The sequence below is a fragment of the Gossypium arboreum genome, chromosome 12 (assembly GCF_025698485.1).
Source record: "Gossypium arboreum isolate Shixiya-1 chromosome 12, ASM2569848v2, whole genome shotgun sequence".
In the NCBI taxonomy this organism is placed as follows: domain Eukaryota; kingdom Viridiplantae; phylum Streptophyta; class Magnoliopsida; order Malvales; family Malvaceae; genus Gossypium; species Gossypium arboreum.
The window spans coordinates 89,530,026-89,549,137 of NC_069081.1; the positions used below are offsets into that span (position 1 = coordinate 89,530,026).

The window sequence follows — 19,112 nt, forward strand, 5'->3', positions numbered from 1 at the left end:
TGAATTAAAAAAGAAGAAGAAATAACTCTTAAATTTTAATGATACTATCAATTGTTTTAACATGTCGAATATAAGTTTTTTATAAGGTAAGTACATGTGTACCCAAGGGCGGACCCCCCCGTTAGAAAATTATAATTATTGCCCCCTATAGATGATCAAATTATAAATTAATATGGGGGAAATTATATTTTGGCATCCCAAAAAATGAAATAAATTCTATTTAGTCCTCTTAAAAATTATAAAATCATAAATTAATATTTAATACATGATAAAAATATATATTTGACATCTCAAAAATTTATCTTTCAATTTTGGCTCCCTAAAAAATTTCTGGATTTGCCCTTGCGTGTTAGATCGGAATTGGTATTTAACACCAATAGTGACAACTAAGCTTATGGAAGGACATGATTGAGACAATACAAATATTTTAAGGACTCAATTAAAATACTCAATTAAAATATAATAAAGTTTTAAGACCAACTTAAAATTTGAAAATTAATTTGGGAATGTTTCATATAATTAGTTCTTATTTAAAACATAATTTTAATGCTTTAACATTATACAAAACATCCATTAAAAAAAACCATTATACAAAACATACCATGTATGACTTTTACATTAATATTGACTTTATCTTAAAGCATACAAGGAATTAGAAATATTTATTCTAATACAAACATACATTAAAATATATAGTTAAAAAGATGAATCGGTATCTGACCAATAAATATTCATTTCACCTCAATCACTTTCACATCCTCCAAGAGCCTTCTAAACTGCTTTCGAGGTATCAACATTAAAACAAGGAAGCCGATATTCATAGTTTGAATCAAATTCGTCCACAACCTTAGCCCTCACACTTTTTCCATTACTATAGATGTTGATATACTTCAAGCACCTTTTTCCGTAGTTAAACTACCTTAACGAAAGTGCCACTACAAGGTCATCATTTGAGTGGTATTGGTTGTTATATTCCGACGGTCCACTGCCATCCCTACCATCCTCGAAATTGTTAAGTGCCAACATTGCTTTTGTACTACTCAGCATAGGTGGTGAACACTTGTACGTCATGTAAAACTTTCCATCCTTACAACAATTCGAGTCATTTTCGAGATTACATTGACCTAGCAAAGGATTTTTCCCTCTTATCTTCCCCCTAGGTTTTGCACGATTGAGCTTCACCACTTGCAAAAATATAAATAACACAAAGGAGAATTAAAAAAACACTTGAACCAACTTTGTTTCTTCATTATTTTTTCCTTTTAAATCCAATTTGGGCTTAATGTTTGGGATGTGAAAAACTACAACGGGGAAAAAAGCAATAGATAGAGATTATACCTTTAAGTGATTCAAGATATCAATAGCTTGGGAACATGGAATTAGGACAAATTTGTGGCACTTTTGACTTTTAAGAAAGATTATTTTTTTTGAATAATTTTATTATAGGTTCTGATCATATCTATTTTTTTTAACACAATGTTTAGAATTACCCATATCTCCTCCCCAACCCATAAATAGGAGGATAATGTGCTTCAGCATACTCAAATCCACATTCTCATATATTGATAACTGTCGAAACCATTTTTTGAAAAAGAGGTCGACTTTGACTTTGAAAACGAAAACAAAAACGAACATGGGAGTCGCCACCAAATCCTTTTATTTAGGTGTGATCGGATCACCTCGTAATTCAATCATTTTAATAGAAGTTTAAATTTACTAAAACGATGATTTTGGTCTACGAAGTCCAAAAATCGGGTTCGGGAGTCAGTTACGCATGAGGAAGGATTACCACCCTCGATACGCCTAAAATTGGTACCTAGTTGATTACTTGGTGTCTTTAGTGTCGAGAATTGAAAATCTTGAAGAGATTTAAAAAATGAACATTTGATAAAATATTGAAAATTTTTCGAGAAACGGCATACTTCATGTTAATCGAGAAAGAAGATTATGTCCCTTAAGTTAGGACGCAATGTCTTAAATTCCCGAAACGATAATAAATGTCAAAAAATTTATTTTAAAAGACATTCGATTATCTCGGTTTTAGAGAGAAACCATATTCTGTAAGTTAGAACACGATCCTTTTGTGATTCCCGAGATTATTTTAAAAGATCACATTTTTTAAAAAAAGTCCGTTTATCCAGATTTATCACAAAAATCGAAACCCCGTAAGTTAGGGAACGACTTTCGAATTTCAAAATGCTGAGTATCGATTATTTTAAAAATAAAATTTAATGTGTCGGCTAAGATGTAGCACAATTTGGTAGTAAAATGTAAAAATAAATTTCGGTGCTTGATATGCTTAACAGAATAACAATAAATGCGTAATATGAATAATATGAACATACAAATAAACGAATTATAGTACACATAATGGTAATAGTCCACTACAACAAAACAACCCTACCGCGACACTTTTTTAACCTAAGACGACGCAAAAAAGGTTGGCATAGGCTCGGCGACGCTTTTGAAAAAGCGTTGCCATAAGTCAACATAAGCCGACCTTTATTAAAGGGTTGCGAAAGGCTTAGTCAATGCCGACCTTTAAAAAAGGTTGCGATAGACCTAGTCAAGGCCAACCTTTGAAAAAGGTTGTGATAGACCTGTTTAAGGCAACCTTAAAAATGTTGGGATAGACCAGTCTAAGATAACCTTTAAAAAAAGTTGGGATAGACCATATCTAAGGCAACATTTAAAAAAAGTTGCGATAAACCTTGTCTAAGGCAACCTTTAAAAAAGATTGGGATAGAATCGTCTAAAGCAACCTTAAATAGGTTGGTGTAGACCTTGTCTAGGGCAACCTTTAAAAAAGGTTGGGATAGACCTTATCTAAGGCAACCTTTTAAAAATGTTGGGATAGACCTTGTCTAAGGCAACATTTAAAAAAGGTTGGGATAGATCTTGTTTAAGGCATCCTTAAAAAAGGGTTGAGATAGACTTGTTTAAGGCAACCTTAAAAAAAGGTTACGATAGACTTGTCTAAAGCAACCTTAAAAAGGTTGGGATAGATTCGTCTAAGGTAACCTCCAAAAGGTTGGAATAGATCTTGTCTAAAGCAACTTTTAGAAAAGGTTGAGATTGACCTATCTAAGACAACGTTAAAAATGTTGGGATAGACCCATTTACAACAACCTTAAAAAAGTTGAGATAGACCTTTTCCAAGGCAACTTAAAAAAAGTTGGGATAAACCCGTTTAAGGCAACCTTAAAAAAGTTAGGATAAACCCGTCTAAGGCAAACTTAAAAAGGTCGGGATAGATATTTGTCTCATGTCCAATTTTTTTTATGACATTTTCCCCTATTTTTAAGACCCTAATATGAGCAAATTCGTATGTATTGGGTTTGGAAAAGTTTGAGACAATATTAATTGTACAATTAATTAACATAAAATGATCATATAAATACAAAATTATCATTGAATAATACAGTTAGTAATTTATATACAAAATCCTAATAGAAGTAGTCAACAAGTTGCGAACATGTTGTCAACCTATTTCACATGACATCAAAAATTATACAAAATCCTAATAGAAGCAAATCAACATGTTGTCGTCAACTTGATTCCCATGATATCAAAAATTATACAAAATCCTAATAGAAGCGCTTTCCATGACACCAAAAAATTATGGGACAACTGCATTCATCAACCACTATAACATAAATATATAATACATAATATGCAGTAAGCCTTATTCATCATCATCTGAACTGAAGGCTTTATCATCAAGTCCGCTACTCTGAAATTCAACTGCAAAAATAGCAATGTACATTTTCTATTTATACAAGTTAGATGAGAAACAACATGAACACATGGGAAGAATATTTTAATATTAACCAAAGAACCATAAATTGAAGTTAAATAAAGAATTTTCATCAGTATATCCACTAATTATTAGTTGACCTAGCAATGAAGACATCAAATAAAAACGTAGCATTCAGTTAAAACAATCAATGTCTATTAAACCATTAACAAACCGATTGACAATCTAGTTATAAAATAGTCACCTTACTATGCTTACTATGAAAAATCTTGTACTTACTTGACATTCCCTTTGCCATACACTTATTTATGAGAGCCTTATACTTTTTCTCACGAGCATCCATCATTTCCATGAACTTTGCCTCTCGAATTTCAGTTAATTTCATAAATCTTTCTTACCTTGACTATCAAATGAGTTTCTCGCTCATGACCTCCGTCTGAAATCGAGATTCGCTTCCTCGAGTAGAGTTTTCTCTCGGCCTTTGTTCGGCTTGAATTGTCTGTATTTGCTCGACATGTTTAGCACTCATCTCTTCAATCAATTTCTTGATAGCCGATGTAGATTGGCTTCCTCGTGATGACCCATAGCCAAACAACTGGATTTGGTCATCCCGTCCATATCCCAACATTTTCCATCCTTGCGGGGCCAAACACTTGTGTATAGATCTCGTTTTCTAATACAATATTATCTTGGTAGCGAAAGAACTCTCAGGTGTTGGCATAGAGTCTTTAACCATCTTGCATGCTTCATCCTACAGTTCTCTTCAATTAGAAAAATCTATTTAAAAAAAAAAGTAAAATAGATGTCAAAATAAATATAAATAAATAAATAATACCCATTTGTTTCTTACATAAACTTGTTCTGCTGCCTCACTGTTCAATTTGTCACTTCCATCTTTCCGCAAATGTTGAAATCTAAACTGCTCCAAACGCGAGGGTTCACGGCCTTCCTTCTCAGCCTATTATAGAACAAAACAATAGTTGTTAACAATATTCACCAATGAGTGTAGAATAATTAATATAAGTTACGTATTGATTAATATGTACGTAATACTTACAAATTGTGCATTGAGGGTCGCATATCCTATATTACCAGCAGTATGTGTGTAACGCACCTTTGCTCGGTATTCTTTCGCCTTTTCTGATTGTGCCTATTGTTTTAACTAATGAGAAAAAAATATGAGAGTAATAGGAAAGCTAAGTTTATTATGCCTCATTCAAAAATCACGCATTTATGCACCCCCTACTTTGATCATACCGTAAGTGGAAGCAGGAAAAATGAGACATTTAGTCTAATAAAAGTGCATACCGCAGCTTGCGGTGTTCCCCATCGCTCCACTAGCCACTTCTATTGATCATCATGCACACCAAGATGATTGTTTTCGTATATTTCTTCAATCGGTCGACCTTCTTGGACCATCTCTTTGTAGTATCTAGTTTTCAAAGTCGATTTAAACTCCTTCCGGAGTTTTCCAACATGTGAGAGGATGTCAGAGTCCTCCACCTTACCTTGGAGATCAAACTTTTCCTACACATATAACAAAATAATGTAACAAGTACTCATTACATACAATTTCAAACAATGAATAATTATCGCAATACATTAAATTAGAAAACGATTATGTACTACATACATGAACGATTCTCAATATGTTTTCCAACACATATTTAGAAAGATGTTTCCAATGTTTTGTATTCAAAGGACAGATAGAACCAGTCCTTGCAATTGTACCGAGAAATTCAGCCAATTTGGACGCTTCCTTCCCAATAGGCTGGCCGTATTGGTTGGCATCTACTACTATCTGAGTTCCGTTGAAGATTCCATATATCTTTCATGTTTGTAGGCCCTCGCTTTCTCTTAGTACCTTTAGTAGCCTCTGTCAAAAGTAACAATTATATTTCAATAGTTGAAATAACAAGATTCTTTTTAAGGCAACTTAATTTTGAAATCTTGCTGAAATTTTTAATCGAAAACTGAATTTTTTTAAACAATAACAAAAATTCTTTCTGCTTGTTCAAATAATAAAATTTTCATAGCTAAATAAAAGTGAACTCTAATTAATAAAAATTGAGTTAAATTTTAATTTTAAGATTTATTGTTTGATTTAATAAAAGAGTTAACTTTTATAATGCGAACTCTATCTTTGGCCGTTTGATAAAAAACTAAAAGGCAATAAAAGGTAACCTTTGAGGATGCCATATAAAAAAATTGGAAAATCTGTAATTAAACTTCTACAAGCTCAATCGGTTACCACTTTAAAGAGGATAGAGAAAACACACCCAAACTCTATGTTTAATGCAATTTTTTTTATATTTGAGAAATGTTTAAAGCATACTCTGTTTTGATTTCTCTCAATTTATCAACTATTTGAGATAAAATCTTTTATTTTTTTAAAACAAACTTCTCAAGTTATCAACTATTTGAGATAAAATCTCTTTTATTTCTCTCAAGTCAATCAATTGTTAAACAGTCAAACACCAGACAATCAAAACCAACCCTATTCCAACTGAGATGAAATAAAAACCCATCATATTTAACAAAGCAAAGAAATAGTCCAGCCGGAGTTAAAAACTAATAAATCTTTCCATTACAATATTTGCATTATATTTTTTCATTGCAAAGAAATGCAAAACATGCTTAAACACCTGCAAAGTAGAATTAAACCATTACAATGCAGAAACGAACGAAAAACCAAAATAACTTGAACAAATTCCATCTATTAGACTAAATCCACGTATAACAATTATGCATAACAATACTCGATAATAATTTGGCATAAACTACATATTTCCAATTACATGATGAATTTTAGATTCCAACCAAATATTTCCATTTGATTTTGACTTAGGAGCAGCCTATTTAAAACTAGTTACCTAAAATCCAGGGTCCAATATGTTGAGATATAGCCCCCATCGATACCCTTTAACCAACATTATTCTACAGTGAAAAAATCCCCAAAATAGGCTGCAATATTCCTTAGAAGCATTTTGTCAAACATCTTATGAGCATTGTCTAGAAAAAAAACACAACTAAGCGGGCAGGAAGCTATATAATCTAAAATTCCTCCTTCCAGTATCAGCTCTCACGACAAGTTTACAATCACGAGAGAAAAAAAATATTAAATTCGAGAAGAAGATCAAAAGAGCTTACGATCTGAAATTCACAACTGAGATGAAAGTGATGGAAAGATGGAGACATGACTTTGGTAATAAAGTGGGCAATAAGGTTACAAATCAAAAATGGGTTTCCGGGTTTCTTGGTCTAGAGCTTCATCAAGGCAGTAATTATCTTTCCAGCTAGTAGAAAAGTTTGGGAGTCCTATTTCATTTAGAAGTTGAAGTTTTTTTTTCCCAAAATAGCATGGACAAGAGGAGAAAGCCTAAGTTTCATTAAATCTTTCTTGAGTATTTTCATAGATTTTTCAGCTTCTTTGATTGGAGAGTATACAATTTTCTATTGCAATTTTCGCTAAAAACTAATAAGTGGGAAGGAAATAGAGGTACCAGCCAGAGTTGCAGGTACTTCTTCTGCTGATTGAGTTGGAGTTTCATCTCCTGTGCTTTGACTATCTGTAGCAGCACTTTCCAAGGTGTTCGAACCTGTTGAAGAACCCCTCGAAGAGAATCGTACACCTTTTAATGTTCGCATTCTCCCAATCATTTTCCTAGAAAATAAAGTAGTAATGGTTAACGATGAAGCACCCAGTAGAGCACCGAAAAAGTCATGGGTTTTGAGGAGGAGGAAAAACCGGGAAAAATATGAATTTTAAACCTTGTTGCGGGAAACTTGAAACCGACTGTAAAATTGGAGCAAAGTTTGCTTTTTATTTACTTACCTTTTATTTTAGTCCATTGGCTTTTATGTATTTTTGAAAATAATCACTGGATTTTATTAAAAGCAGGGCCAAAACAAACCCAATAAACCAAAAAACAAGCAAAATAAACAAAAAGACCAAATCAAGCCCAAAAAAAAAAAAACAAACAGCATAAGCAAATATCCAGCAAAACGACAAAGGGGAAGCAAATATTTGAATATTTGCATAAATTTATATTATATTCAATTTTCAAAATAATAACCTAAAAAATTGATTTTTATAAATTAATTAAAATTAACAAATAACACATCAAACTTAAAAAAATAATATATTACGAGCTTTTGTAAAACATGTGATTCCAAATATACCTGGATAATTAACTACACATCATTGATATCTAATCCCGTTGCCGCCACATTGGTAGCCACTAATGTCATGAACTTGCCTGACCGAAACCCATTTAAGGTGACCTGCAAGCATATATAATTGAGATTGGTAAAACAACAGAATTCATTTTGCTTTAAGGAAAGCATGAAAAATGATATATTCTACATAACACTTCATCTTCTCTTTATCAACAAGATCAACAGTCTTCTTACTTGTTCTAAGAAATCTTGCTGCAATCTGGCAATGAAAAAGAATAAAATTCATGATAAAAAATGAAGAGGAAGAAATCCAAGATAACATTTTTATTTCAGATAATAAAATACTACAACACATGAACAGTTAAGAAACATACACCCTTTACCCAGTCTGGCAAGGTGGCACTAAAAAGAAGTGTTTGAACCTTACTTGCATCATTTACCTTGCCTAGAAAATTAAATCATTACCATAAGTAAATCACAGTACAGTGATGCGCACTGGGATAAGTGGTATCAATAATTGAAATAAAGGTACAAGCCTGTGAAAAAATTAAAACATCATTCACTCAAACGCACTGGGATAAGTGGTACCAATAATTGGAATAATTGGAATGAAGCCAATAACTTGAATAAGACTATATTCTTAGCTTCCAACAGTATATAATTTCATAATTTCTATAACCCAAAATGTCTTCAAATATAAAAATGAATTAACTTAGATATTAATATAATATGAATGTCATATTCATCTAAGTGCTCTATTTCTTTTGGGCAATTCATTCTGCTATACTTCATTAAAAATGTCAATTACAATAAATATTTGCACTTTAAAACATTATTCTTGTTGAAATTAAAACTAAAATTATTAAGCTACAATATGATGATCACACTGCGGATATTCATCATCTTCTACAGGGGTTTCAACGCTTAGATTGAACAAATCTCTTGGCTTTATTCCGATAACATGGAGCCATCCTTTACTCTTGCCATCCTCGACATAAAATACTTGTTTCTCTTGAGAAGCCAGTATGTATGGATCGTCTGAATCACGATTCCCTGTATGGATAAGCTCAGAAAATTTCACCATAATAAAACCATTTGCATCATTCTTCATACTCCTAGGAGATTTAATATTCACCCAATCACATCTAAGCATGATAACCCAAAACCTTTCATAATAGTTTAGCTCGATAATTTCAATGCAATTGCCATAATAGTTTCTCCCGTCAGCAAAAACCATCACACCACTATTTTGAGTTTTACGATGTTGCTCAAGTTTTTTATTATGGACCCTAAAACCATTAATTATAAGCCCATCATATATGGAAACCACCTTATGCGGTCCTCGAACAAGAGCAATTACATCAGCATCAACTTGTTCAACTTTCATCTTTGGAATCTAACCATATAGTAGGAAATCAATTAGCTCTTATTCTATGAACAAATTACTACAATGTTCCCTCATTACATAAATAATATGATAAATTATTTTAATAGTGACAATTTACCTGTTTTGCAAGCCATCTTGGGAACTTTTCAACCAACCATTTGTCCTCTGTGTGTTTACTAATTTGAATGCCACCATAAACAGCTCGCTCAGACTCTAAAAATTCCCTATAATATATTCAGTATTTTACGTAAAATGTTGTCAAAATGTATACAAATTAAGAAATATTACTTTATTTGTCTATTGGTTAAGAAAAAGAATCGAATGAAAAGATTTTCATCAAGAAACTCACTGACGGTATGGTGATAACTTATCGCTATGCAATAAAACATAGCGGTTTGCTTGTGCAAGAGATTGCATGTCCAATATCTTCGTGTTAATGGTGCCAATTGGACGTCCTCCAGAAGAGAAAATGTACCATTTTTGAATATTCCCATCATTCCTCGGAGGACGGGAAAATATAGTCTCCACATCAGAAAAATAACGGGAGCAAAATGTAAGACATTCTGAAACTATGTACCCTTCAGCAATGGAACCTTCGGGATAAGCTCTATTTCGCACCGAAGCTTTCAATCCCATAAGATACCTACATCACATACATTTATTTTTACATACTTATTATATTCTAAATTAACACAATAAAAATAAAATATTGTGAAATATTATTGATATATTTCATATACCTTTCGATCGGGTACATCCACCTGTATTGAACAGGTCCACCAAGATTAGCCTCCATCGGCAAATGAATAATCAAATGAATCATGATTGTGAAGAAACTTGGAGGAAATATTTTCTCCATTTCACAAAGTGTTAACATGACTTGTATTTGAAGTTGATCAACTTCTTGTGGATCAAGACTTTTTGCACATAATCTTTTGAAGAAATCTGATAGATTTGTAATAACACTTAGCACCTTCTTTTCTACAACTCCTCTTAAGCATATAGGAAGCAAATCTTGTACAAGAATGTGACAATCATGACTTTTAAGGTTGCTCAACTTATGCTCTTTCAAATTTACGCATCGAGATATGTTTGATGCATAACCATCGGGTACCTTCAAGTTCTTCACAATGGAAAGAAAAATATCTCTTTCCCTTGATGCAAGAGTGTAACATGCTTGCGGTAGGTACTCTTTCCCGTTTCTCATTTTTGGATGAAGGTAACTTCGGATGCCCATATCTTGTAGATCCTTGCGTGCCTTGATATTATCTTTACCACCGCGTGAGAGATTAAGAAGGGTGCCAATGACATTGTCACATACATTCTTCTCGATGTGCATGACATCCAAGTTATGTCGAAGTAGATTGTAAAGCCAATAAGGCAAGTCGAAAAATATGCTCCTCTTCTTCCATAAAGTCTCGTCTTGATTTATGAGATTTGCTTCATCTCCCTCTGCCACCAATTCTTCAAAGTTGTTAAACAAATCACACCCCTCGTCTACATCAAGTTCTACCGACCCTTCATCTAGTTCTTCTCTATCCCTCTTTCGGGCTTTTCCATAAATGAAATTGACACCTTCAACTTCTCTTAAGATATCTTCCCGGACCGTGGTATAGGAGCTACACCATATTCTATAGTGCCATCAAATTCACGACTGCTTTTTGAAATGGGTGTTCAATGATAACCATCGACGATGACCCATATAATGTAAATTCCTACCATATCGTAGCCATAGAGATTTAGTTTTTCAGACATCTTGGGCAAGCAACCCGACCTTTTGTACTCCACCACGAAAGATTAGCGTAAGTGGGAAATCATTGATTGTCCAAAGAAGACAAGCCCGTAAAGTGAAAGATTCGTGTCGATGAATCAAAAGCATCAACTCCTGTCCACAATTGCTTCAACTCTTTAATTAAAGGCTGCATGTAGACATCAATGTCATTGCCAGGTCCTTTTTCACCAGGGATAACCATTGAGAGTATCATTGATAATTGTTTCATGCATGCCCAAGGTTCCAAATTATAAGGAATAAGAAGTACGGGCCATGTACTGTGACTTGTAATCATTGTTCGGAATGGATTGAATCCATCGCTAGCCAAACCTAGCCTAACATTGCGAGGATCAGATGCAAAATTAGGAAACCTTTTATCAAATGCATCCCAGGCAGAACCATCGGCTGGATGTCTCAAGATACCATCTTTGATTCGTCCTTCTTTATGCCATCTCATGGATTGTGATGTCTTGGAGGATTGAAATAATCTTTTTAGTCTAGGAATCAAAGGAAAGTACCGTAATACCTTGGCAGGCTTAGGACGGCGACAACTACCATCAACTTGTTCATCTGCATCCAACTCACGAGAAGATTGCCACCTTGAGCTTTTACAGACATCACAACTGATCTTTTTACTAGCATCGCCCCAATATAACATACAATCATTCGGGCATGCATCAATCTTCACATACCCAAGATTTAGTGCAGAAATCTTTTTCTTCGCTTCATAGTATGTAGTCGGGATTGTGTTTCCATCTGGAAATGCCTCATTTAAAAACTCTAATAAGCATGCCAAAGATTTTGCTGACCATCCAAAAAGTGCTTTGAAGTGGTAAAGCCGAAGTAGGAATGAGACACATGAGAACTTGACACAACCGGGATAGAGCGAAATATCACAATCATCTTGAAAAGTAGCTGCTCTCTCCGTAGTCCTTTGGGCCTCATTAACATCATACTCCTGACCATTATTCTGAAACTCGCTTGAAACTCCATCAAAACTCTCATTAAGAGTTGGGATGTTGATACCTAGAGCATCCGTTATGAGATCTCTTAAATCAACTTCATTTTCTTGTGACAACGTACAAATTGACGAAGCAGTTCTCACCGTTTGGTCGGTTTGCACCGATGTTCTTTCAATGGATTCTCCATGAAAAATCCAATGCTTGTATTCTTTTATTATACCATGAAGACGAAGATGCTGACCCACAATATATGGTTCATGCAATATCCTATTATTACAACGATGGCACGGACAATATATTTTTTCGTTAAAAAGTGATTTTCCAGTTGCAAATGATAGAAATCTTTCTATTCCAGCTAGGTGATTGGTGCTAAATCTTGGAGCATACATCCAACTTTTATCAACCATCTGTTAAAGTAATTAATATTAAAATAGAGTATCTATTAATGCCTAATCCTAAGGTTCATGTGTGAAAAGAGATGAGCTTTCTGGTGAACTAACAGCAACCAAAACTACCTAATCCGAAATAAAATAACAAATTTAAATATTAAAATAAATCAAATTTATCATTATGACAATTAAATAATATTAAAATTTATGATAAATAATATCTAAATTCCTAAATAAAATAGTCCAAACTACAAAGATAGAAAAATTTAAACCTAAATTTAAAAAACGAAAAATAAAAGGAAAAGAAAAGGTTAACTAACCTTCTGGTTATATCAAACTGATAAAGCCAATATAACATATATCTCAATTATAGTAAAAGGTATATGCCATTATTCATGCTTGGGATCTTTAATTTAGCCTGAAAAGTTCACAAAAATGATACCATCAACAACGAGCTCAAAAAGCTTCATATGAGGCAAGCTCAATACCAATTAAGAAGGAAAATAGACATTTTTAAAAGACCAATTATTTTAAAAAATTGACATTTTTTCCCTTGAGAAAATGAATCTTTCTTTTTCTTTTCTTCAAAAAGGGTAGGATAGCAAAAACATGAAGCGGGGCGTATTACAGTTTAAGGTATCCAATCTCCAAAGTAAATGCGAACATTAAAAAATTGCTTTTGAAACCACATTGATTTAAAACACCTTGCAGTGTACCATATGTTTTAAATTTTTAAGCAAAATTTTTAAGACACAATCTATCAAACAGTTTATGAACATAGCAAACAATGAAATCCAGCCAGCTAATACAACAAAATTTATAGCCAAAATAACACCTCAAGCTCCTTGGCTGGCTTGCTAACTTCCACTGCACCATGACTGCATTTCTGGTATCTATCAAGTGTTTTGAGCATGCTGAAAGGAAAAGCAAAAAGTGTGAAGAAATTCATCACTCATGATGCTGAATTGTGTACATAAAGCAATTAATATTCGTACTCAAATATACATAGTTTTCTAGTATTTCATCTTGGATAATATTCAATCATGAGAAACTTAAATTTAAAGGCTTTGCATGAATCTAAATCTAACATGATGAAATCTAAAACATACCCTCAAATCTTCTATTTAACTTCTAATATAATACAAAAAACCTAAAAGCAAAAACAAAGGAGTTCAAGTCATTTTTATCATAAAATCAACTTTACATCATATACAGCTATGCATCCATTGCTACACTCGAACTCGAGCTATCAAATTTCTGGGTTATTAAAGGATTTAAAAGAAATAAATAATGAATAATACATATATCCATTGAGAAATGATCATGTGGGCATTTCAAGACATGACACCCTAGTGACCAATGGTAAGCTAACCCTACCAAAGGAAAGGACATTTTTTATTTGCCACTGTTCAAAATCTTCTTTTGAAACTAGTGCTTGTATAACAAATTTAACTCAATTAACCAAGGATTACCTGATTTCTTAAACTATGCATGCATATGTATAATATTATTGTTTTTTTCTTTTTTTATTCAGAAAAGCAATGAAGATCTTTTCTTAAACTACTGCTTGACTCATAAGCCAAACTGGTGGTCTTTCAACATCTTGCCTTGAACAAAGATTGAGCAACAGGGGTTCGCTAAAGTTTTGGTTCTACTACAGCCCCTAAATGAGAATTTCACAAATAAAACTATTAAATCACCCATTTTTCAACAAAACATAGATAGGGCTCAATAATGCGGTCAGGCCAGATAAAAGAGATTAGTTAAAGAAAAGAATGGTGGAGAATCAATGGTGTGAATGATTCAGCTAACTTAAATATGCTATGCTTGCATATAAGGGGATGCAAATGTATGGAAACTATATATCATGCTGAAATCAGACAGAACAAAGGTAATTTCAATCAGATTATTACTGTTTATAATTTTCAATCAATCATCAACACAAACATGCCACAATAGAACTAAATTGCATGATCATGATCATGCATTAGTATCAAGCATGCTATTGTTATATAACCAGTAAAAATTATGAACAATGGCAGACACGAAGATAGAAGAAAATCAATTCCAGTTTTTCCTTTGATTTTTCCCAAGAAAAATACAAAAAAAAAAAAGAGAAAAGAAAAGCCCCCAATGCCTTTTAATGCTATGGTTGTTCTCATTTGAAACAAAGCTTTAGATGAACCCAAATTCATGAAAAGTAATTATCTTTAGATGAATTTTTACTCATGATAAACAAAAAGACAGCAATACAAAAAAAAACCCAGCTAGTGAACAGAAGACAAAGAAGGTATCGTGAAGGTACCGTGACATACCAGTGGCTGGAGCAGGTGGTGGACGGCAGATGCACCAGTGGCTGGAGCAGGTGGTCGACGGCAGATGCACCAGTGGCTGGAATAGGGCAGATGCAATTGGTTTTCTTTGGCCAACAAAGTTTGGAGTGAGAGAGAATAAGTGGTTTTTTGTGGGTAAGAATCAAGTTTACCAGTTGGCCACTAATCCCATGCCATGTCACCATTATTTCAGTTTTTTACTAATTATTATTATTCAAAAATATTTTACTTTCTTTAATTAAACTCTTTATTATTTAATATTATCATAATAATAATTTAGTATTCTAACGTTGGAAATTTTAATAATTTAGCTTTTATTTTTTAGTTAAATTTGATTCTCAATTTTTAAAAAGAGTAAATTTATTTTTTAACCGAAAATGTTAACTAAAACAATAAATTGTTAATAATATTAGGGTGATAACCCGCTAATCTACACGCACTTTATCTTGACATGGTACCATTTATTATATATATCATATTAGTAAATAATTTAAAATTTTATTCATACAATAAAAATTAAAATTCAAAAATTATACAAATAGTTCTTAAAAAATAAAAATATTAATAACATGGATTACCATGCATATTGCATGTTTAAATTTTCCACATTTTAATTAGTTTTTCATTAAAATAATATTGATTTAACTTTTTAAGAGGATAATAATTAAATTTCACTCTTTTTAAAAGATTAAGAATTAGATTTAATTAAAATAAATAAATAAAAGCCAATTTGATAAAAAAATTAAACATTAAGAACTAAAATTTTCATTATGACTTTAATATTTAACTCTTAATCTTGAAGTAAATACACAGAAATACAAGGATTCCATAAATATTATGACTTTTTTGTTAGAACTATCTATAATCCCTCCCCAGCCTATAAATACGAGGATAATGAGCTTCAGCGCATTTGAACCCACGTCCTCTCACATTGACAACAATACTTATACCGATTAAGCAAATACTCAATCGACAAATTTCAATTTCTTAAAATAAAAGTAAAGTACTAAATTACAAATGTACAAAGAATATAACCCTTATAGAGCATATTTGGTTTATGTATTTATCTCTATAATTATAAAAATGAATATCCCCAAGTATTTTGGGCATGTTTTTCATATCCAATGTTTTGAGAAAATGCAATGTGTCAAGCTTGGCATTGTTGCTTCAAAGAGAAAGCATTTATCAAAAGCTTAGAATTTATCTAACAATTTGATCCTTTTTACAAAAACCTAAACCCTAAACCTTAAACCATAAACCATGACTCTAAACCACAAACCCTAAACCTTAAACCTCAAATCTTAAACCCTAAAACCAAAGAAATAGAATAATGACAATAATATATATTTTCTCAAAATAAATACTGTAGCACCCCAAACCCGGCCCAGAAGTTATGGTTGATCCGCATGCCACATCAAAACGTAAAAAAATTTCCATTCTAAGTCCGTAAAATCGTACTTGATGTTCAAAAGATTAATTCATTAAGGGTTAAAGTGAAAGGAAGTCATGCACCGGTAGAAAACCGGAAAAGAGGTGGTGAGTCCATCGGATCGCTAAGTACCAAGCTCCTTCGGATCCAATCCTAGACATGCATACCGCCATTGCCACACCTTAACGTCATGGATATTTCTAGGAAACCGATTTGATTAAGTCATTTTAGGAAAAGTGATTAATTTTGGAAAATACTTTCATTATGGAAGCTTTGCTTGTTGTCGTGTTATTTTGAAATCAACTGTTGTTTTTGAAAACGCGCCTAAAGCTATCTAATTTCACAGTTAAAATAAGTATTACCTATCTTAGTAATACATATTAAAAACTATCAAAATAAATAAGCGGCCTTATTACATTTAAAACCCAAAACTTCAAATGTAAATAAAAGGATGTCCAGTTCACGGAAGAAAATCAAACTTTCGAACTAGTGGCCACTCGAATTCCCTCACGACTCCAAACCCACTATGGTTGGGGATTTCTGCGTGGATGAAAATAAAAGGGGTGAGTTTGGGAAACTCGATGTGTAAGGAAAACCCATTCAAAGTCCAAGTCAGCTCAAGCCCATTGGGCCTAAGCCCATTCAGGTAACAGTGGTACTGGGCCAGAGCCCTTTTCAGATTACAATAAACTGGGCCCTAGCTCCTTATTCAGATAACAGTATGGCTCATAGGCCCATTTCAAAATACATGCAACATCAAGAAACATATGCAAGCCCATTTGGGAGACTACTCAACCCACCAACCACTACACTCCACCGTACCAGCCATACACTCCATGTGGGGAATAGCTCAACCCACCCAAATTTCAACACTCCACATTCTTGCACCTTGTCTGCTCGATTAACGATAAATTGAGGCAGAGCCTCCAAGACGTGGACAAGCCACTTTCAGTACTTCCTCCGTCAATATCCCAATCCCATGCATCGATAATAACAACATGGCATGCAAGAAATAACAACAATCAAACATGCATTTAGGTCAATTTAACCTAGGGGTATTTCTGCATTTATCTACTAGGGTAAACGTAAATTTTTCACTTTTAAAGGTATTTCATTAATTTATCTATTTTAGGGTTTTTCATGCATATTCTTACTTTTCACGTACTAATGAATCACGCATCGAGGGTTTTTACCGAATTGGGCCTGCTGGCCCATCATTCCAATTTTGGCCCATTAAGCCCAAAAATATCGAGGGCACGTAAATCATGCACTTTGCGTCCAAACATTGCAGCTTACCAAAAACATTAATCGATTTACCTCACGAGCATTCGCACACTCGCAAATCTACAAAATACCGGTTTTCGGCATTTCGGCTTTTCGACTTTTGCCGATCTAGACTAAGAAAGAGGGTGTTAGTTACACACCTGTTTGCGACGATATGTTGACGAGATCCACACACGAACCGCCTACAATTGGATTACTAACACGTTAATCTAACTATTCAAATACAAACTACATATTAATCCCTTTCAATATTCGGCCAACCACACCTACAGATCATAGTGAGCTTATAAGAAATTAATAAGCAACTCATTAACAAATTTTTGTCAATGTTTACCACATAATCATAATTTCACTGCAAGCTGTCTTCCTAAGCAACATTCACTAAATCATTTATAACTGGAGCTAAGAAACTCCAAATCAAGTGCCGTTAAATTTCCATGAAAATAGACTCATATATCTTCTATCCATAAAATTTTCAGAATTTTTGGTTTAGCCAATCAGTACCAGATTTTTCTTAAAATTTCCCATGTTTCACTGTTTGACTAATCTGACCACTCTTCATTACGAATCAAATTTCTCATTGTACAGAATTCAAAATATGTTCTCGTTTATTCCATTTGAAACTAGACTCATTAAGCTTTAATTACATAATTTATTCAGCTTCTAATTCATCTCCCACAATTTATGGTGATTTTCCAAAGTCACGTTACTGCTGCTGTCCCAAGCAGATTTATTACCAAATCACTCTTTCATACACCTATCTTGCATGCATGTTATTTAAACATGTATATCACCAATCAATCATCACATATCTATGATTTTACTTAAGCATAATCTCCATTTCATCATTTCAAAGCACAACATGTTAGCCGATTTTTCCTTTAGCATCTAAGGCACATGCATGCTCATTTGTTTGGCTCAACTTCACATATCTTCCATTTTTCATCAAAAGAACATGAAACAACAACCATTTCCTTCATTTTAATTCATGACCAAATGCTCATAACACAACTAAAAATCAAAATATACTTCAAGAGTTAAGGTAGAATCAAGAAGAACTCATGAACCTCAAAATAGAAGCAAGGTACCAAGAACTTACCTTCAATTTTCCTCCTCCTAATGACCGAATACTCAAGAGCTTTCTCCTCTCCTTTCTCTTCTCTAACTTTCAGCTATGATGAACAAAGATGGACAAAACTTTGTTCTTTTCACCCTTTTCTTTTAATAAAACTTCATATTTCATCCATTTAATTCTTTAATACAAAAGACATGATATTCTTATCATGAAACATTTACCTAACCCATTATCATGAAACATTTACCTAACCCATTATCATGGAACATTTACCTAACCTATTATCATGAAACATTTACCTAACCCATTATCATGGAACATTTACCTAACCTATTATCAATTTGTATCAATTTGTACCATAAATTATGGATATCAAGTGTACATTTTGTCTACAACAACATGATGGTTGGCCACTTCATGTAAAATGGGAGGTTTGTCATGCAAATCCTCCTATTTTGCACTCCTATTTATTTGGCCACTTCAATTTAGCCTATAGCATTTTCAAACATTTTCACATAGGTTCTATTTCATAATTTCACCCCATTT

At 33.1% G+C, this 19,112-nt stretch overlaps 1 protein-coding gene and 1 pseudogene across 1 annotated transcript; both read right to left on the reverse strand.

Annotated features, from left to right (window-relative positions):
• Nucleotides 1-741: 741 nt before the first annotated feature.
• The window catches only part of LOC108477564 (putative ripening-related protein 5), a 47,977-nt pseudogene continuing 29,606 nt past the window's right edge, over nucleotides 742-19,112 (reverse strand).
• LOC128285631 (uncharacterized) lies at nucleotides 8,624-12,863 on the reverse strand. The gene is made up of 5 exons (XM_053023486.1): nucleotides 12,766-12,863; nucleotides 10,064-12,463; nucleotides 9,673-9,966; nucleotides 9,442-9,547; nucleotides 8,624-9,332 (listed from the first exon to the last, which is right to left on the reverse strand). The coding sequence occupies exons 2-5, from the start codon at nucleotides 10,660-10,662 to the stop codon at nucleotides 8,799-8,801; spliced, it is 1,533 nt and encodes a 510-aa protein (XP_052879446.1). The 5' UTR covers nucleotides 10,663-12,463; nucleotides 12,766-12,863; the 3' UTR covers nucleotides 8,624-8,798.

Excerpts from the sequence above, each read along its gene's own strand:
- LOC128285631 (XM_053023486.1), bottom strand. The coding sequence starts at position 10,662 with ATGCACATCGAGAAGAATGTATGTGACAATGTCATTGGCACCCTTCTT. Across the intron at positions 9,967-10,063 it reads TGGATGTACCCGATCGAAAG|GTATCTTATGGGATTGAAAG; the intron begins GTATATGAAATA and ends TATGTGATGTAG. Across the intron at positions 9,333-9,441 it reads CAAGATGGCTTGCAAAACAG|ATTCCAAAGATGAAAGTTGA; the intron begins GTAAATTGTCAC and ends CTATATGGTTAG.